A 21,206-nucleotide genomic window follows, 5' to 3' on the forward strand; every position below is an offset into this window, starting at 1 on the left:
ATTGGGCAGCGTCGCAAAGGGCGGGCCGCACGCGTCGCCCAATCGGGAGGCAGAGGGCGGGGCGGCGCTCGCGGAGGCCGACGGGAGGCGGTTGCATTCGAACTCGGAGGTTCGGGGTGAGTCTCACTGACGTCAGCTGGGGCCGCGTGGCGAGGGGAGCGGGGGTAATCAGCGCCCCGGCCAGACCCCGGGCTCTGTGTGAGCGCGCGAAAGAGGAAGATGAATTGCAGAAGGCAGAATGCTCGTGCCATATTTCCAATTTCAAATACGTGGACACTTGGGGTGGGGGCACAGATATGCCTGTGCTCTGTCCCTACCCCTCGCTCTCAAGCCACAGTCCCCCCAGCCCTACCTGTGCCCCTCATTCGACCTGCTCCCCCCAGCCCTGCAGTGCCTCCAGGCAGTTCCATCCTTGTAAGCCCAGTCACCCACCCTAGAGTCTCCCCCAAAGACCCCCCTGGAGAGGCAGGTGTCTCCCTTCCCTGCCGCAGCCCCAACTCCGGGCACCGTACTTCCGCCAGGAAAAACTTGGATGCTGAGCATAGCAAAGTCCCGGACGTTTGTTGACATTTCAAAAAAACCACCAGGTCAAAGATGGGAGGCCCCAAAAAGAGGACGTATCTGGGAAAAGCTGGACATGTAGTAACCCTTGTACTGATTGCAGAGCACAGTCGTTTTTCCAAAGAGCGTGCTTGGCTTGCCTAAACCATATGTTTGTTTGTGTGGCACAGCCTGCAGAGGACAATTCTGCACCTGGCTTCCCAAATCCAAGATGTGGCGGAGGTGCAGTCTCTAGGAGCCAAGTACAGTTTGATGCTCTGTACAGTTGGTTTCACCTGTATCCAGCTGACCCCCGCTTCTGGTTTCAAGGATTTCTGTCATGTTAAGGGTCAGGTTGAATGTTTGAAGTCTTAGGCCCCTGCTGTGTGTCATGTATATGATGCAATGACCTGGTTGTTCATGTAATAAATTTAGACCAGTCACACATGCTAAGTAATTATCACACAATAAAAATGACTGTCCAGGTGTGAAAAAGAGCCAAGCAGCTTTAAAGCAAGTGCCTGAAAATGTGTAACAACTCTAAGAGCTGGTTCCTATCCAGCTTTAATTTGAATGTGTAGCAGGGTCCTTAGTTCTTTTACAGGGGCCAGGAATTATTTGAACCCATGAGCCACACAGTTTCAGGGAGCTGCTGCAGGCTGGTCCCCATGCCCCCTCCCCAACAACATCCCAGAGCCCACATGCCCTGCAGCTCCTTCCCACCACTAGTGCCCAGCAGCAACTGGCTCTGGACTCATCCCACTCAGGGCAGGGGTCAGCGCTGCACACACAGGTCTCAGCTGGTCCAGAGCTGATCTGCTGTAGCCAGGGTGAGTCCAGAGTAGGCTGAGGCCAGTAAGGGCTGCACACACACATCCCCGCTAGTTGTCTTGTGACTGGAGCTGGGACCAGCAGGAGCCAGAAGAAGCTGCTGTGTAGAATTGGAGTCCAGCTGCAGAGCTGTGCCAGCCTCACTGCAGCCCAGGGACAGTGGGACATGCTATGGGCCAGACAATACCTGGGCGCCAGTGGGACATGCTATGGGCCAGACAGCACCTGGGCGCCAGTGGGACATGCTATGGGCCAGACAGCACCTGGGCGCCAGTGATGGCTGCGGTCCCTCTGCAGGCCAGATCCAGCCTACAAGCCATGTTTTACCCACCCATATTCTATTATACACGTAAGACAAAAGAAGCAATAGTTTGTTTGAGGATGCTTTCATATTCTATGCACTCACAAAAACCATTAACAATTGGTTCCTGTTAACTGTGGTAGGAAATACTGCCCACCTTACAGCTACCACAAGAATGGATGCTCTGTCTGTAGCAAACCAGTTGAGGCATCTGTCTTCAGACCCAGGGAATAGAGAAACAATTGTGAAAGATGAAGGATGTCTTTCTGGCCTCATCCTGTTTCTGGACCATCCTAACACAGAAGTTGTATATTTAGCTCTTCAGGTAATTCCTGCTTTTGCTAAAACTCTTGGTCTCTCTAATTCAAATCAATCCCAGTATTTAGTAAACTGTTAATCCTGTAATAAAATGTAAATCCTGCCTGACCGAGGGAGTAAATAATGTAAGAAGTTTAGAGCCTCTCTCAGGTAGAGGAGCGCTCCTTTCCTGTTTTCCGTAGAGTTTGATTCCTGCTCTAAAAAAACCAAAACAAAAAACCCCAAAAAACTATGCACACTTTTGGTAATGGAACTGATCTAGTAAACGTCAGCTAAAAATAGCACAGTGCAGTGCAGTGCTGCAAGAGAACTCTAGGCTTCGCTACAGCCATATAGTTTTATTCATAAGAGCAGCAGATTTTAAACTTCCTGGGAAAACACAGTATGTGTCTTCTGATTTTAACAGTGTATCACCTCATCAAGTCACACAAGGTGTGTATTAACTATGATGTCTTTTAACAAGAGGTTAGATCCCTCTACTCTAACTACTCCTGAAACCTTCAAGGTCAAGGTTGTAAGGCTAGTTCAAGCTGCCAGGGTCTCTTTAAGACATCCTATTTAGTAGTTTCTTAAACGGACTTTTAAAAGACCAATCTAATTCGAGAGCAAAACTACTTCAATCAGTTTCAGATTCCATGGTAGTTGCTGGTGCACACTTATGATTTCCCCCTCCAGTTTCTTGTATTTCAAGTGCTTGTGCTGCTTTTCCTGATGATCTTCTCTGGAAAATGGAAGCAAACTGAAGAGGCTTTTTTAGTGATGTTAAAAAGTTACTTGTACTAAGTAAACATTTTTTAAACAGTTGCAATTTGACTGGCCCTATTAAAAGCACTGGCTAGCTAGTCACCAAAACAATCCACAAATAGTAAAAAAAGTCTACATGGTTAATAGATGTGATTGTACTGGGATAAAAATATAAGGATTTGTATCAGTGGTGGTACCTGTAACTTGCGTGTCATTTTGTAAAAGTGTTGTCGTTTCAGATTTTTTCCATGCTCATTTAGCCAGTATATTGTCTCTAATTCCATGCACAACTTTTTCCTGTTTTGCTCAAAGGGGACCGACAGTGATATCGCCACCATTGTTATGCTAAGAATCACTTGTTTAACTTGAAGTAATTGTGTCCATTAGTCACTAAGACATTTGTCATATTGAATATCCTCTATTTTGATTCTTACCTACTATTAAGATCTTGGATGAGAAATGAATCACTGGGAAACAGGTCAGGTTCTTAATTTTACAGGTATAGCAACACATTGAAGAGATTCAGTAGAGCCCTCAAGCTTTGTGAAGCTTGTTTGATCTAGTGTTTGAACAAGAACATTGTAAAAGACTTGCCTTTCTGCAAAAGCATGTTCCTAGTTGGTTAGTGGAATTTAATTTCCAAGGTGGCAGAGCTACAGGCTAACTGGATCTTCCAATTTCATGTTATATAGAAACTTAGCACAGTTCATGTTGCCACTGTTACATATCAGATCTTTACTGAAAGCCATCTATTTTTAAATGATTTCCCCCTCTTGCAGGCACTTCAGTATCTTTCAGAATGTCCTTCCAACTGTGAAATTGTGACAAAAGAACCAGATATAATGTGGAAGCTGGAGAAATTGCAGAAAAGGTAAATTTTAATTGGTGTCAGTTTGTCAACTTTTTAAGTGGGGTGAGTTGCAAAGATTTCAAAGAGACTACTGGCTTTATGGTTAATAGTTTCTCATCAATTTAAAGTGTTGCTAACGTGCATTAATTAGGCTTGCATCAGTCTGTAAATAACACTGGTTTGAAAAAGTTAAAAGGAAAATGTCTGTTAAGAAGTAACTTGTAGAACTGACATGGGGAAACGAAGGAGTCCTTAAACGAGGGTGTTGGTAGTAAAATAGGACAAGGTCAAATGCAGTTAGTTATGAACTATTAAGAGATGGGTTAGTAGGCCCTGGCCCCTTTCCCAGAAATCTGGCCATGTTCATTTAAGAACTAACTAGTTCATGCTACATTTAGTCTTTGAATTTGTGAGGCACATATTTTTTTACTATCCATTGAAAATGTAGGAAGTGCTGGAAACCATAGGACATTAGTTTGTAATATCACTTAGCCTCAGCGTTTGAAAAATTGAAGGAAATACATGATGAAATGGACAAGAGTAAAAAAGCTTAAAAGGTATAACTAAATGATTTGCATATCTTAGTGCAGAGATCATTGCCTGAATCACGTCTGAGTTCTAGGTCCCAAAAGGAGTAATGCACCCGAAAAAGCAGTCATCCATTGCCGTTCTGGTATACAGTACATTTAGCAGAGCAGGTTCTTTATACACTTCCTCGCTAAACAAGTGAGATACAGCAAATCAGAGAGTCTTTTTCCTGGCCCTTTTTCTCAAGGAAGATTGGATGAGGAAGCAAGAAAAGAAATAGTAGACCAGCTTTAGAAGGAAGAGAGGACACACTCAAGGTGTGGTGTATATAGCAGTATTATAGGTGACTTCATATACCGAAGCAAAGGGCGGAGAGAGTAGCCAGTGTACTGCCTCCTGTTTCTGTGAATATGTTGTTCGTCCTAGAAAACAAAACAGACTAACATGTAGAATTATGATCAAAACTATACTCAAGAAGCTGTGGGTACCAGTTAAAGTGAAAGACAGCCTTCAAGAACTAGCAGTTAGCAAGACTGTTATGAACTCCAGTACATTATATGAAAGGCTACTTCTGGGAATGACAAAAACCAAACAGAAAAAGCATGAACATTCCTCCTGGTCAGGGGGAAGAGTACCAGCAGAACAATTTATGGTTTCCTGGTTTGGGGAACATGCAATTCTCAAAGTGGCTGCATTTCATAAAGTAGAGCTTGAAATGTAAAGAATTGACAGAAAAGCCCCCTATAAGCAAGAGAATTGCATAAAGCCACCCATCTTGTTTTTGCGAGTCAGGAAGACTGGAAATTTGAAGATCAAACAAGTGCTAAAGGGATGCCTTGAGAAGTCTGCGTAATCCAACTTGTTTCTTTAGTGAATACAATTTCAGTGGTTATTTCTAAATTATACAGCTAGAGAAGTGAGTTTAGCTCATGAGCCACTAATAATTCCATCTACATACTCTCTACAATTGTAGCAGTTTTAAAAGGTGTGGTAGAACTGCTGCTCCAGAGTGTGTAGGTGCATCTAGAAAAATAAAATCACCCCAACTTTAACCCAGCTGCATCCAAGATCAAAGCTAGGGTGATTTAGCTCACTTGCATCACAACAGGGTCATGTACATTAACAATTATAGTGCGCTCTGGAGCAGCATCAGCTCCTCCTTTTTCAAAGCCATTATGAATGTATATTTGTCCATGGAGCTAAGTGTACTTACAAGTGGGCTATAGGAAGAAAGAAACCAAATACATTTTTTTTCCTCCCAATTGTTTTGTTTTTCCCTGTAGACATGACACCAATGGCAGTCTTCAGCTTCTAGCAAGAGAAGTACAGAATGCACTGAATACATGTTTTTATATCAGCAACACACAACGTACTCCACAAGTATTTGATAACAAGTTCAAAGCAGTTTTTCCTGAACAGCTCCAACAAGACAGCAAAGACCATTACTCTTCACATTGAAGGACTAGATAATGTGGTAGGACCCTATATGTTATTCAGCATCTTCTGATCCAAGCTGTAAATACTTAAGGTTATCATATCACTACTTTTGTTTAGTTGAATTGTTCCTCATGTGGCTTCTCCTAAACCATGTGAACTGCAGTCTCCATCAGAATGTCAGCACAAAGTCACAGCAATGACCTTCCCTTTGCTATGTAATCTAGGATTAGTTCCTTCACGCTGATTTTGGGCAACTGCACTGAAACTCCTCATAAGGATAAGGGGAAAGAGTCTGTTACCTAATCCTTAGAGGAAGGATATTATGGCAGTGGGATGGAATTCAGGAGACTGGGCTTTCATTTCCATTTTTATCAGATTTTCTTTACAACTTTGGGCAAACTACTTTGTGCTCCCATTTCATTAGAACTAGACTAATACTTCCTTTTTCCAATCCAGGTTTCAGAAGCCCCATATAATCCAGTTTCAATTAGGTCCTGTAGTCACTACTATAATACAATAAATGATACCAAATACCTAAGCAGCCCACTGGGCTAGTATTAACCTATTTTAGGATTAGTGTACAAAATCACACTTGAAAGCATGTAAATTAAATAGGCTTGGTCCTACTACTTTCAATGTTGGTTTGACATTGAGTTAATAGTTAAATTCCAACTGGTGTGTTTTCACTCATCCTTTGACTCCTTTTAATCTAGCATACCAAAAATCTGTGTGAGGAAGCACTGTTAAAAGTCAAAGGAGTAATCAGCTTTACATTTCAATCAGCTCTCAGAAGATGCACTGTACGTGTAAAATCAGATCTTGAAACAGAGGTAAGGTCAAATTAATTTCTGAAAATTACTGTAGCACTAACACATGAGAAGCTCAATTTGTACTTGAACAACACTACTCCCATACTGCTTCTAAAACTCTGAACAAACAAAAGATACTTGTGAGATTTCAGACACTGCTGCCAAGAGCTAGAAGTGGAATCACCTTGTTTTTTTTCCTTTTTTGCATTACCAAAGTTAGATACCATTTAACTGTAGTTGTTACCATTGCAGCCAGTAAGGTGACAGATGCTACAGAGGTCAACTAGATGCATTGTAAGAATGTGTAATAAGCAGTTGGAAGACTTTTTTTTTTTTTTTTTTTTTTTGAGAGAGAGATTCTGTTAAACAAGAAAATCTAAAACAGCCTCATTTGACCACACATTATATATATATTTTTCTGAACCTTACCTGAAGCCAGTAAGGAATTAAGCAAATGCCTTGTTAGCACACTCTTCGGGGTAAAATTTTGTAGGGTCACATTTTAAAAGCATATCCTGCATTTAACATCTTGGGTATGTAGATAACAGCTGTACCTGATCAAAGAGCATGTATAGCCAAGGGCTATTACTTTCCAACAATCAATTGTGGGGTGGAGGGTAAATTACTGAGCTATTTTGCTATGGTAAGGGAAAAAAAAAGATTGGAGATGCTGACTACCAGGGATCCAGATTTTCTGTCTGCTGCAGAAAAATGCAGATTTTCTCCTTTAAAGGAAAAAATATGGAAAACTACAGGTTTCCCTTTGCAGGCTGGCAGAGTTCCAGCTTACAAGAGGCTGGGGGGAGCAGGACACAGGGGGCATCACATACATGTGTGCATATTCACATGTACATGGCTGGGAGTACAGGCCTTGGACAGCGAGGGAGAGCAGCTCCCTCAGGTAAGTCATGGTAGGGAAAGAGGAGGGCAGATTGAGGTGGCAGCAATAGCCAAGGTGAGGGAGTGTTGGGGGCTATGGGTGCTGCCCAGCCAGGGCAAGAATGCATAGCTGCAGGACCCAGTTGGAGGAGCAAGACAGAGCCACCAGGGGCTGGCACTGGGGCCAGCTCCTTGCAGTGCACAGGGGCGGGGGTAATGGGGGGCATATGCCCCCCTACATTTGTGCACTTGCCACTGAATCTACTGCCGATTTCCTTGCATCCGGGGGCAGGGTCCCACACAGGCTGATTTGCCCGGGGCCCCACACCCTGCTCGGGTCATCTCTGATTGAAAATATTGTTCAATGAATTGCAACTTTCTTTGCCTTCACAGTTCAGAATACAGTATTTTAAAGTTGCATTTTTAGCAGTAAATCTGCTGTGTTATAATTATGTATTTTGGATGCCAGGGTGGGTAATGAACAGGTCACAGATCACTCTAGATATACCCAGTGTAATGCTTTCTCTTTAAAACATCTATTCTTGCCCCTGCTGGGGACAGGATACTGAGCTAGATGGATCATTGGTCTCACCCAGCATGGCACTTCTCATGTTCTTATACTCTTATGTTTAAAACAGTAAACCTCTTATTTTAGACCCTAGCTTCTGCTATTGCTGCAACAAAAGTATCAGAAGCACAACTGAGAAGTGAATCTGGAAAAGAGGTAAGGCTACCTAATTCTTTAAGCTAATTCTTTATTGCTAAACTCACAAAATTGATAAAATTTCACTGTCCAATAATACCATTAGGGGACTTCCAATACTGAAAAAAAATGTGAGAAAAGTTGAAATGGCTACTACCTTCCCTCTTTGGGTAGATGAATCAACAGGTAAGTAAAAAATGCCAGCTCCTAGCTTTTATTCATTTGGTTGATGATAGAGAAATAAAGCAATTCTTTTACTATCAAGAACTCAGTGATACTACAAAAGGTTACGATGTTCTTGACAGTGGATTTATATTTGAAATCTTTGGGTTTATCCTCCTGGAAATCCTGTGTAGGTGTTTGCACAAACAGTGTTCCCACTATGGTTGGGTCAGTATGAGGATTTGTTTCAACCATGAAGAAACAGAATCCAAGTGGTGTTACAACTCACTAGGCGCATCTACATGAGATGCTACAAGCAGACTAATTCTATTGTGAATTAGTGTCACGGCAAAAGCTGCACTAATGCACGACAGAATTAGCCTACTGCGTATTCATGTCACCTAAAAGACACGCACCAGCAATACTGCGCTGTAGCACCAATTACGACGCATTTAGTACTTATTACAGATAGTGAACTTAATATGTGCCATAATTATGGCATATCAATGCACCTGTAGACGTGCCCACTGCGTCCTTCACCGAGACACTCTTGTAGTGAAAAATATGCCAGGAATTGTAAAAAGTATAAAAAGTATGTGCGCACAGTAAAAGCAGTCAATTACATTAAAAGGCCACTAAAAATGTTTTGTTTTTTCAAGATTGTACAAGACGATGGAAATCTGAATATACCAGTATCATGAATATACCAGTATCATGTTGCACAAAGTAGTAAGATGGTTCTCAAGAAGCAAGGTTTTATCCAAAGTTTACAAGTTGAAGGAAGAAGTGTTAACAATTTTTACACACAAACATCCACCTGATTTCTATGATCTGTTGAGCAGGCATAGCTGGTGCTCTAAAAACTAGCATATCTTGCTGGCATATTTCTGTATTTGAATAAACTGAATACCAGCATGCAATGTCCAAATGAAAATATTTCGATTCCTTCTGATAAAGCTTAGCCCTAACTTAGCTGACTACCAGGGATCCAGATAAGATTCAGATCTGGAAGGCTCAAGCTAATGTCTGATAACTAGAAATGTTCCCCCTCAGAGCTGCATCAAATATAGAAGTCTTGCTACTGATATTGGATGACTTGGAATTGCTAGAAGATTCAAAAATGTTTCCCAGATGTGGATGTTGCACAGTATGCTGGGTTAGAAACCCGTTTACGGAAACATCAAGAATCAGGGAATTCAGTCTTCAGGAAAAACTTGCTGATAAGCACAGTGATCAGACCCTAAGACTGAAATATGGTGCAGTATCTTTCAATCACTTCTGTGTTTAACCAATACACCAACATTTCAAAATAAGCTGTAAAATATTGTAATTTTCAACATCATATGTGAGTTGGGGTTCTCTGCTTTAACAAACAAAAAAATGAGAGAAAGGCAACTTTCAGTGGAAGAGGAAATGAGTCTCTTTAATTCAGCCACAAATTCAAGATATTTGCAAGAACCACCAGCCTCTCTGTCTCAATTATATGGGTTATTCATGTGCATTTTTTCCAGTTTGATTAAAAAAGGATGTGTCCAGTCATTTTTTTTTTACTCACTGTAATTAGCTGTTTTTTTAATGAGGTACCACTAAATTTTGACAAGTTATGGAGAGGTGCCTTGAGTCTGAAAAGGTTAAGAAGCACTGGCCTATAAAATGTAGGCACTTGCCTCAGATTTGTTAATTAAACCCTAAAAGTTGTTGTGGTAATATTCATTTTCTAGCCTGTATCCAAGAAGGGGCAGTGTTTCAGCCCTCCTTATTGAAATTAAAAAAAAAAAATGTTGTATGCTAAATGCATCCAAGCTTCAGTACAGCAAGGCACAAATTCTCTTTTTTTTTTTAATTTTCAGATTATTGTTCCACTTAAGACTGCAAGTGTGCTACAGCAATCTCACTTGCCAGAATACTTACCTGAAGAGGAAAGTCTGCATGAAGAATCTGAAAAAGCAGTTTTGCAAACTGGAACAAAGACTGATGCAAAGAGTAGCTGGATCAATAGTGCCACACATTTCTTGACCAAAGCTTTCTATTGGCGACTCATAAGTCAGCAGAAGTTATTCAAAACATTTCTGATTGTGTAGTTGTGAAGGAGCCATTTAGCATCTATTATACTGCTCGGGGACTTAACAAATAACAGGTAGTGCTTTTAGTTTCCTTGTTAGTGGTTTACTTCTGTCATAAAACCAGGAAAGAATTCCAGGAACATGCATCCCCCAAGATGGTGCTTCTGGTTAGTGTATATAAATTAAACTACTGCTTGGATTGTTGAACAAACAAAATTGAGGCATTGCCCCAGTAGCAACTACATGAGCAAAGAAACATTACACTTAAGCAAGGTAGCTACCTATGTTTGTTTGACCTTAGGCAGAACACAAGACAGGGTAGCACCTTGTAGATTAACTCATCCAGAGAGGCTTTCACAGCTTCAGTTATATCTGACGAAGTAGGCTATAAATTACAAAAGCTCATGCCTCTGAGTGAGTAATCTGTGAAGGTGTATCCTGCCTTGCATTCTATTGCTATACTAAATACAGAGTTAAAAAGAAGGCTTCTATCTATGGCCTAAAAATGTACACTTTAATCACAGTGCTAAAAATTTAAGCCCTGAATAAGTATTGTGGTATATACCTTCATTCGTATCCATTTCTCAGAAGTGGCTCTTAAAGGGAACAGAACAGTCCTTATGTGATCTACTGCAAGGTTTTTGTGACTACTAAAACAGGAAGTTAATATGGTTAGTTCCCATTTTACTTTGTCACTGAGACCGCTTTGGCAAGATTAAGTGACTATTTTCAAATTGTCTGTCTGCTGCAGCTTTGTTATAGAGTGCAATCTGAACACTATTTTTTATTTTGGTAACAAGAAACCACTTCTGTTATATAACTGGTCCTTAAACCAAAGGAAAATTCCAGTGCCCATTTTTAATGTAGTTGGTACCAATGTAAAAAAAAATGCTCTTCCAACATTTTAGGTGTGCAGAGCTGTAAGTTTACTTCAGAATAAAATACAGACATGGGGAAGAATCAAAACTTTTAGAGTTGTACTTGACCATGTATTTTGGACAAAACAGAATTACACTGCATATAACAAACAGTAAAAGTTCTTAAAAGTTGAGTTACAAATATTTTACTTTCTACCTGTACGATCATCAGCATACAGTTTACTATATCAAGATTCCTAAAGGCTTAAAACAAAACAATTGTTCTATACTACTTTCAAACAGTAAAATTTAAGTAAAATGCTTACATTCATTTGACAACAAAAGAAAATTATTAAAAATGCTGTGTAGATAGTGTGAGGGCTGATCTTTCAGTTGAAATTCTTCAAACTTATTACTCCTGTGGAAAAAGAGAAATAATATCTTACTGCATTCTTTTTGTCCATTACTGACTCTACATTAAGGTGTTTTCATTTTAGGAGATTGAAGTTAAAGAGTACGGTGAGGAAGAAAATATTCATCAAATCACAGACAAGCCAGAATTTTCTACCTTTTCTTCTTTGCGTCTGTCCTTTTCTTCATTATTTTCCATCGTTTCTTCTTCTTCTTCTACAAGCCCATCCCCTTGGTATTTGTCATGTGTCCACTTTGGACTGCTACCTGATTTTTTGAAGTTAAACCGCCCTCTGCCCCGCTGGAAAGTGCCACGACCTCTTCCTCTTTTGGCCCAATAATCCACACCATCATCTCTGTCATCATGCTATATTAAAAAGGGACAAAGAAGAAGAAAAAGTTAAATGAACAATATCTATAATGTACTTAACACCGTATTACATAGGAATGATAAATTCAATACACTGTTGAATTTATATAAATTTTCTCAAGGTGCAGTTTTATAGGAAATATTTTAGCAGTTTAGATTCCATTATTGATATCTTATAGCTGATAGCAGGAGGCATAGTTCCCACATTTAAAACTACAAAAAAAAAAATTTCCAAAAACAATTAAGATTTCCTTGAATTATGAAGGGTTTTGCATTGGAGGCTTGTCACACAGAGAACTACTCTAACTCCCATTTATAATGATGGATATCAAACCGATCACTTAATGAGATTTACTGTCTTCTGGAAGTGCTGGCTTTACCACCCTACTTAACATTACTTGCTGATTTCACTCCTGCTGGTATAGTAAAAGAAAGGGCCTGTCAGAAGTTACTGAACAGACAAAATTCTGTTGCCTCTTACTACAAAGTACGTTTTTTGTTGATTTTTTTAAATACAAAAGAAGTCTTAGTTACTGGGTCAAAGCAGTTCCTTTGGTTTCTGAAACCAAATTCGTAGATATCGTTCAGAGGCACTACCATATTCTCTAAAGCAGAATGGAATGATTATTTAATCAATGGATTTTAATCTCTTTTTGCATTTGCATTTTCATAATTTTCCAAAACAAGAGTTGGTGCTTTTTGGCTCGTAACCACTAAAAATGTGCTGCTGTACAACCAGATATATATTATTTCACGTTAGGCATTTGTTTTTAAATTCTGCTAACCAGAGAAATGCATCCTTTGCACGTACTTAAGCCAGTAGTCCTCAACCTTGTTAGACTCAAGGCACCCCTCAGAAAAGTGTTAGCTCTTATGTTTCTATAGTTAAGACTGAAAACTAATAGAGCAATTCTTTTGTTGCAAAGAACTCAGGAAGACCACAACAGGTCAGAATGCTTTTAACACTATAGATTCCTATTTGAAATCTGGGTTTCTCTTTTGAATCATTTTTTTGCATCTAGAAGTGCTAATATTGTATGGCACCCCTGAAAGGAGCTTAAGGCACCCTGGTTGAGAATCACTGACTTAAGCAATATAACAATACACTACAGTTTCTACTTAGTCATGAATGACATTTACTAAATGATTAATGATTTATATGTAATTTCGTCAAGTTCCAATGGATAAAAACAATGAGGTTTATTAAATTCATAAAAAAAGAATTAAAATGGTTTTAATTGAATATAATACTTTATGTTTTAGATACCTAAAAAAAAATTATCAAAATACTGTTTAGTTAAAACTAATTAATGAAATAAATTATATGTAGCTAGTGAACTGTTCTTCCAGATTTCAGAACGAATAAGTCTCATCTGCTCCCACTTCTGAAAAGAAGGAAAACACATATTATCTCTGTACCTGGCTAATACAAACAAAGTTTCTTCACATCTTGGTCATTTTGCAATCTGCCTAATTTGCAGATGAATTAAAGATATTCATCTGTTTATGGCCACTTTTACAATTAAAAGGCACTACTTCTCTAATCAAGTTGGAGTTAATCAGTGGTCCGAAGGCAGCTCTTTCCTGTGGCTCTGTATACCCACAGTTGTTCTGCAAAACCACGTTTGCAAGTGGATATAGACAAGGAACCTAATCCAGTGAAGCATCCAGGTTCTGCTTTATATCAATTTGGCATATCAACAAACCTTACATTCAGGTAGTTAGCTAGCAACTTTTAGCAATTGAGTGATTTGACTCTCTAAAGCTTCAGCAGCAGGAGTATTCTATTAAAATTACTTATAATGTTCTGTTTGACAGTTTGTTTTCACTCAGTCCAAATGAATTATGGAAAATGTAGGCTTCTATTTAATCCAAATTAAATGGGTTATGGAAAATTTAGACTTCTATTGTCTGTCATGTTTTGCAACAGATTTTTAAGGAAAAAATTTTATTTAAGTAAAATCCAGTTTAAACAAAGCTGATTTTTTAAGATCAGTTTTCATCCATCATCATTCATCCATAAAGCTCCAAAATTGCTTATAATGCTTTAATAGTTTAAATTTAATACTAATTCAATTTTCCCCTCAATTGTAAATTGACTAAATTGTAGAATTGCAGGTTAGTACAAATCTGAATGACAAAATGTTTTCCATCATCTGCTTGACTATGAAAGAGAGCATCAAGTAAATCCCTTATTATTCATGTCTTGGTAAATGTCTTCTGAACCTTAAAAGAAATAAGACCTTTGGACAAGAAACGACATACAAATTTCAAAAACAGATTTGGAATTTTTTTTTTTTTTTTTTTTTTAAGGGATTTTTCAGTTCAACTTTATGCCAAGTATGAGCCAAGGCTGAGAGCCCAGGTTTCATTATAAAAGTTCCTCTTTTCCTTGAGGATAACAAAGCTCAAGTATTCCAGGAGATTCTGTTATTTGATACACTGTGTTATATGTGATACGCATGCAACAACACTAAATACAGATCTCAGCTAAGCCCAATATATTTGGATTCCAGCGTACTAAATTTCTTTTAAGGATGATTACTGGAATTATTCCACGTATAATACTTCTGATTATACCATATTAAATGAATGCACTACAATATCACTGAACAAACTTTGATAGTTTAGAAAAATAGGTCTTATCCTTATTAACTAATAATGTAACATTCTCTTTATTAAGCAGAACTAGAATGTGCTAAATAAAATATCTTGGATAACTTATTTTAACAAGTTTTTTTGTTTTTTGGGGGGTTTTTTGCTGGTAGAAAAAGACCAAAGATGGAGGAGGCACCTATTTCTCCATACTCCAATGAGAGCAGCAGAGCTGCTGCTACCATAGCCAGTCCATGTCTATCCTAGATATGCTACTGGCTTTCCATTTTTACTGGACTCTCAGATAGGGCTGAGGCACCATTTCTCAGTAAGCATCAGTCTGGTATGTTGTCATTCCTCCATCCAAAGGATGGAAATAATGTTTTAAGGGAAGAATATCCACAAAAAAAAACAAACAAGCTACTGCCACCCTCCTGCAGCAAAAAGATGCTGGAGCTGGCACTGCTGGAAGCCTGATGCTCTCATAGCAGTATGACACTACAGCAGACAGCGATAATAAAAATAACGTGCATAAAGTGACAGCCTTCTTAAAACCGGATATCAAATATGCTTTGAGAAGAAAAATGCATGCATAATATAATAAATTCTCTAGCACCCACCAAGAAGTATTTCTTGCTTTTTGGGGTATATTCAGGATCCCATTCCTCTTCCTTCGGTCTCTTTTGAAAAGTAGTATTTGAGTTGCTGGGACCAGTATTTGTACCAGCAAAACCTCCTCTGGCTCTTCCTCTGCCCCTAATTCGAAACTGATTAACCAAAGCGTTTATGTATTTAATCAATTTACATATAGCCACAAACCACACACTCAAATTGTACTGTATTATAACCAAAACACTTGTTCCGTTTTTTTCCTCAGAATAGATCATTGCAAAATCGTCACTGAAAAATTCACATGTAATATTTAAAGTACAACATATTAAGTCTAGGATATCTTTAGGCATCTTTAGACATCAGTGCTACTTATGTATCTAAACATTTACAGTGTTTATCCATTTCATTCAATGGCTATTTAATGTAAAACACAAATGCCGCTGGGGCAGGAGCACAGGCCAGACTTCAGTAGACAGGGAAGTGCCTCTGGCCTTTCCTAACTGGCAGCCTGGTGTTTAGGGCACTTTACAGGGCAGTGAGATAAGTTAAGCTCTAGGTCTCCAGCTCTAGTTAAGTGCCCCAACTAGGCTACTGGACTAAAAACACAGAAGGTTATTCTGTCAAAAAGCAAGTCCACCTGTTTCTTTTCCAACCACCATTTTGGAGACAGAGTTACATGCCATCCCAGGTGGAGTAGGATCGCCACAGATGGTCATAATGGAATTCATCTGAGCATGCTCAGAAGGACAAGTCTAGTTACACAGACAAAAATAAGATCTCTCCAAGTGGAATTAAACAACCTTTAGTAGCAGTCAGACACCTTTAAGCAACAGAGAAACTCAACCTAAAGGTTTTCTTTGAGCCAATTATCCTATTTAACTAAATATTTTAATAGAATTTGTAGAATATGTTTACTCATGTGCTCTTGGGGAAAAAAAAATACAAAGCACTTGGTAATCTTAAACTACTTTCAAATTTGGCAGTCTTTGGTTAGTAACAATTAAAGGTTACAAGATAATGTTCCAAGTTTGTTTTTTCCTGCAAAGTACATCTAAAGTGGACTGAAGAAACCAATAGATTTGGAGCAGTAGAAGAAAAGAGCATATTTAGGGGAATTAAAAACAAAGCATCCTAAGAAAGACTTGTCTATACATGAAATTACTCAGGAAAAGCTAATAAAGTTGTTCTGGAAAACCGATTTATGGATAACTCCATATGTGAATAAATGTATTCTGGAATAAGGCTGTCTACACATGGTGTTATCCATAATCAGCTGTTTTATTCTCAAGTCAGTCTATTTAAAAATCTAAATGAACTTTAAAGAAGATAGTATACACTAGGCGTTGGCAACCTGTGGCCTGTAGGCCAGGTTTAGCCCAGAGAGACACTGAGTCCAACCCAGAGATGTAGGAATTCATCAACATGCTACTGTGGGTTGAAACAGAGATAGCTGGGTCCTACAGCACCTGCCCACCTGCTTCTGTCCCAAGCTGGGTCATTCCAATCTGCAGCTAGAAAAGGTTGCCGACCGTGGGTATACAGCATGTTAACAAAATGTTCAAATAACCGTACGTCTAGAATCTGAACTGTGCATCTCACTTATAAATTTACTGTAAAACAGTTTCAAAGCATTAAGCTGTACATTGTGTCACGAGAATATTTAAAAATCAGGTTAATTAATACTCAGAAAAAAATGTCTGTTTGCATGGAAAGTTAGCCTTGCAGAAAGCGTTAACAGCAATTTCTCTCAGGGTTTCCTAAAGAAAAGTGAATTTAAGTCTGACAGGCCTGTTAATACACCTAAACCTACCAATGCAGTTTCTTTTTATTAACAACCCAGCACTTAGAAAGAAATTGCATATTAGAAAGTAAACCCAAACTATGTGACCAAAAGCTTTCCCAACTGTGACTGAGATGTTAAAATCTTTCACTTGTCTGATGGGCTGCACAAGTGAAGAACAGAAAAGCAAGAGACTGAGTCCCAGGTGACCATACAGAAGGACTGAGTTCAGAACATGAGGCATGAATTGCTTAATGTTATTTAATGTTTAAACTAATTTGAACTAAACGGAGCACTGCAGCATTCACAAACCTCCAAATACTGCAAACGAAATCAGGAGACTATCTGGAAAGATAATTTAGGAAGTGCTAAGTAAGCGTGGTATTGCCTAAAGAAAACCAGAAGTGGAAGGTTTAAAAAAAAAATAAAAAAAAAATCTAGACTAACTATAAGAGTAAACAAGCAGGCTGAAGAAATCTTTTTGTTTCTGATAGTCTTGAAACCACTTCACTGCAAAATCAAGGAATGATCACAGCACTGCCATTTTGGAAAGTGTAACACCACATTTACTTGAACACAAGATTTTTTTCCTCCAGTCAGCATGGGGAGAAAAGCCCCTCATTTTACATTTGTATTAAAATACAGTTTATCACTAAGCTGCTTCCAGAAGCAGCGTGTGCTCAGTAATGGAAACCAACTATGAAGTAGATTAGATGCAGCCAACACTGAGTATGATTACATGTCCCAATTGGGCAAACATGCTGGTGGGAACCTACCACAACGATAAGTTAGTGCAGCCCATTTGAATAAGGTTTATGGTAATGCCCATTAAATGCAATCCCCCCTCTGCGCTGACTCCCCCCCCCCCCCCCCCCCCCCAAGTCATAATAAGCTGCTACACTGCATACATTTCAACTTCCTATTCATACCCATAGCTGAGCTGTGGCTTCTTTCCCATTGTTCCCCATTCTTCACCATCCTTACATATCTGGCAAACATCTTATGGGTCACCACAAACAGTTCACTCTCTCTGTCTGTTGCATGATTAGTGTGGCCCCTCCCTCCATGAGGTGAAGCTGGACCAAGCTGCCCCGCGCCTGATCTGCATTTAAATTTTTGGAGCATCCCAGTACTCGTGACAAAAACATTCAGTTCCAGTCATGAGTGAGGGCTAATTAACAAATAGATCCTTTGTGTGGGGGTATCTAGCATATAACAATATAATGAGCACTGCTGAGCTGTGGTCACCATGGCTTGAAATGCTGCTGACTCTGTTGGGACTCAATTAAAAAAAAAACTATATGATAAATGATAAGCCTTTTGGCTTTGAACTAATATCATGCATAAGCAGTGCTCTGGTTTTTCTTCAGAGTGTAAAAATCTTTCACCATGTATCTATGTCTATGAAGACAGTTCTGAACTGTACCCTGGAAGAAGTCCTCTTATGGCATGGTTCAGTACCTGCCAAGGTGCAGTGGCTTTAAGCCCAGTTTATGGAAATGGGACTCTTTTCCCTTGCCTGCTCTGAGGGCCTTATGGCTAAGGGCAAGCAAAACTTGGGGGCATCTGAGCCCCATGCCTCTGGGCTGGGGACTGCAAGTAAGATGCCTGCCAAAGGATTTGGAAACATCTGAAGCCCCAGGTGTAGGTGGAGGATGTTTGCTGGTAGTAGGGCCACTTATGGTTCTGGACTCTTGGATTTGGAACTAGTTTTGCCTAATTTGGCCTCTGATACAAATTATAAAAAATTTAAAAAAAAAAAAATCTGCTCATTTCCAGTGGTCAAATCTTGGCTTTATGCCTACGTTTTGGAAATGGGAGACTCCCTCTTAGCTTGCTCCTGCAGCCATACAGCTGAGAATAAGCAAAACTTGGGGGCATCAGAACCTCAAGCCTCTGGGCTTGGACCTGCATGTAAAATGCTTGCCAAATTATATGGATGCACCTGAAGCCCCAGGTAGTAGTGGAGGATATTTGCTGGTAGCAGGGTCACATATGGTTCCTGAACAACTCATGGATTTGGAACAGATTTGGCTAATTTTGCTTGGAAAACAAAAAGTTTCCTTAAAAAAAATCTGTTCTATATGTAAGTAGGTGCCAATGTGCTGCTTAAAAGTGTGTTTATGGAGTACATGTGCTAAAATTTGAAACAATTTCAGAAAAAATAAAATGCATCAATTCTAGATGAGTAAGTCCATGGGTACTATATACTACAGCTATATTTAACTTCCAAGTCAACATTTTCATATTTGCCCCTCACTTCCATGTGCTCAGGGAAAGCAGAGTCTGACAGTAAGGAGGGCGGGGGGGCTGCAGGCGGGAGGAGGACAAAGGACCTGACCCCCCCAGATTTATCTTCCCTGCTGTAGCAGTGGGAGAGGACAAAATTAAGGTGAACCTTCAATAATTATATTGTTTACATGGAAGTTCCTAACAAATTTATACATTTTCCATATACAATATCTAATTATTGGGGTAGGGCAGGTCATCTTGTAATGGAATCATAAAACATTAGGGTGGGAAGGGACCTCAGGAGGTTATCTAGTCCAAACCCCTGCTCAATGCAGGACCATCCCCAACTAGATCATCTCAGACAAAGCTTTGTCTAGCTGGGTTTTGAAAACCTCCAAGGATGGAGATTCCACCACAACTGGGAAACCTGTCCTAGTGCTTTACTACCCTCTCCTGGTAAAAAAATTCTTCATAACATCTAACCTAAATTTCCCTTGCTACAACTAGCAACTGTTGCTCCTTATTCTGTCATATGCCACCACTGAGAACAGTCCAGCTCCATCCTCCTTCAAGTCTCCCTTCAGGTAGTTGAAGGTTGCAATTAAATCCCCCCCTCAGTCTTCTCTTCTCCAAACTAAATAAGCCCAGTTCCCTCAGCCTCTCCTCAGAAGTCGTGCCCCAACCCACTTTTGTTGCCCTCCGCTAGACTCTCTCCAATTTGTCCAAATCCTTAATTTAGTGGGGGGCCCAAAACAATACTCCAGATGTAACACTGGAACAGGTTACCCAGAGAGGTGGTAGAAGCTCCATCCTTGGAGGTTTTCAAAACCCAGAGAGACAAGCTTTGTCTGGGATGATCTAGTTGCAGATGGTCCTGCATTGAGCAGAGTTGGACTAGATGACCTCCTGAGGTCCCTTCCAACCCTAATGTTGTATGATTCTATTACAAGTGCTGAATAGAGGGGAATAATCATTTCCCTTGACCTGCTGGCAACACACTTACCAATGCAGCCCAGTATGCTGTTAGCGTTTTTTGCAGCAAGGGCAGTGTTGGCTCATACTCAGCTTATTGTCCACTGTAACCCCCAGGTCCTTTTTTGCAGAGCTGCTACCCAGCCAGTCAGCCCCCAGCCTCTACCAGTCGGTGCATGGGATTGTTTCATCTTAAGTGCAGGACTTTGCACTTGTCCTTGTTGAACCTCATGAGATTCCTTTTGGCCTAATCCTCCAATGTCTAGGTCACACTGAATCCTAGCCCTACCCTTCAATGTATCTACTCCCCCCAGCTTGTCATCTGCAAACTTGCTGAGGGTGCACTCTCTGCCATCTTCCAGGTCACTGATGAAAACATTGAACAAAACTGGCCCCAAGACCAATACCTGGGTCACTCTACTTAATACCAGCTGCCAACTAGATATCGAGGCATTGTTTACTACCCTCCAAGCCCGATGCTCCAACCAGATTTCTATCCACCTTAGAATCCATTCATCCAGCCCATACTTACTTAGCTTGCCTGCAAGAATGTTGTGGAAGACCATATCAAAAGCCTTGCTCTAAATCAAGGCACACCACATCCACCAATCTCCCCACATCCACAATGACAGTCATGTCATCAGAGAAGCAATTAGGTTGGTCAGACATAACTTGCCCTTGGTGAATCCATGCTGACTGTTCCTAATCGCCTCCCCTCTCCTCCAAATGTTTCAAGATGGATCCCTTGAGGATCTGCTCCATGATTTTTCCAGGGACTGAGGTGAGGCTGACTGGTTTGTAGTTCCCTGGATTCTCCTTTTTTCCCCCCTTTCTTAAATATGGGCACTGTTTGCTTTTTCCAATCATCTGGGACCTCTGCTGATCACCATGAGTTCTCAAAGATGATGGCAAGGGGCTCTGCAATCTCAGAAGCCAGCTCTCTCAGGTGCATCCCATCTGGCCCATGGATTTGTATACATCTAGCTTTTCTAACAGTCCCTAACCTGTTCTTTCAACACTGAGGGCTGCTCGCCTCCTCCCCAAATTGTGCTGCCCAGTGCAGTAGTCTGGGAACTACCTTGCCTGTGAAGACTGAAGCAAAAAAGGCAATGAGCACTTCAGCCCTTTCCATCCTGTCACAAGAGTGCCTCCCCGATTCAGTAAGGGACCCACACTTCCCCTGATCCTCCTCGTGCTACTGACATATCTGTA

At 40.1% G+C, this 21,206-nt stretch overlaps 2 protein-coding genes across 10 annotated transcripts in view; one reads left to right on the forward strand and one right to left on the reverse strand.

Moving 5' to 3' along the window:
- The first annotated feature begins 4 nt into the window (after nucleotides 1-4).
- Nucleotides 5-5,692, forward strand: LOC102558848 (armadillo repeat-containing protein 1). The gene is made up of 4 exons (XM_006263652.4): nucleotides 5-116; nucleotides 1,816-1,997; nucleotides 3,514-3,605; nucleotides 5,396-5,692. Exons 2-4 carry the CDS (start codon nucleotides 1,848-1,850, stop codon nucleotides 5,568-5,570), a joined length of 417 nt encoding a protein of 138 aa, XP_006263714.3. The 5' UTR covers nucleotides 5-116; nucleotides 1,816-1,847; the 3' UTR covers nucleotides 5,571-5,692.
- Nucleotides 5,693-11,067: 5,375 nt separating this feature from the next.
- BCLAF1 (BCL2 associated transcription factor 1) overlaps nucleotides 11,068-21,206 on the reverse strand; it is a 36,400-nt gene continuing 26,261 nt past the window's right edge. For 5 of the 9 annotated variants that reach the window (XM_059713362.1, XM_006263647.4, XM_019479501.2 and 2 more), the window contains 2 exons: nucleotides 15,019-15,165; nucleotides 11,068-11,800 (listed from right to left, as the gene is read on the reverse strand). In XM_059713362.1, the coding sequence (XP_059569345.1) occupies nucleotides 11,561-11,800; nucleotides 15,019-15,165 (387 nt within the window). In that variant the 3' untranslated portion in view covers nucleotides 11,068-11,560. Of the gene's footprint in view, nucleotides 11,801-15,018; nucleotides 15,166-21,206 lie in introns of those variants that run through there. The other 4 variants (XM_006263648.4, XM_059713389.1, XM_006263646.4 and 1 more) reach the window with 3 other exon arrangements.

This window comes from Alligator mississippiensis, chromosome 1 (genome assembly GCF_030867095.1).
Source record: "Alligator mississippiensis isolate rAllMis1 chromosome 1, rAllMis1, whole genome shotgun sequence".
In the NCBI taxonomy this organism is placed as follows: domain Eukaryota; kingdom Metazoa; phylum Chordata; order Crocodylia; family Alligatoridae; genus Alligator; species Alligator mississippiensis.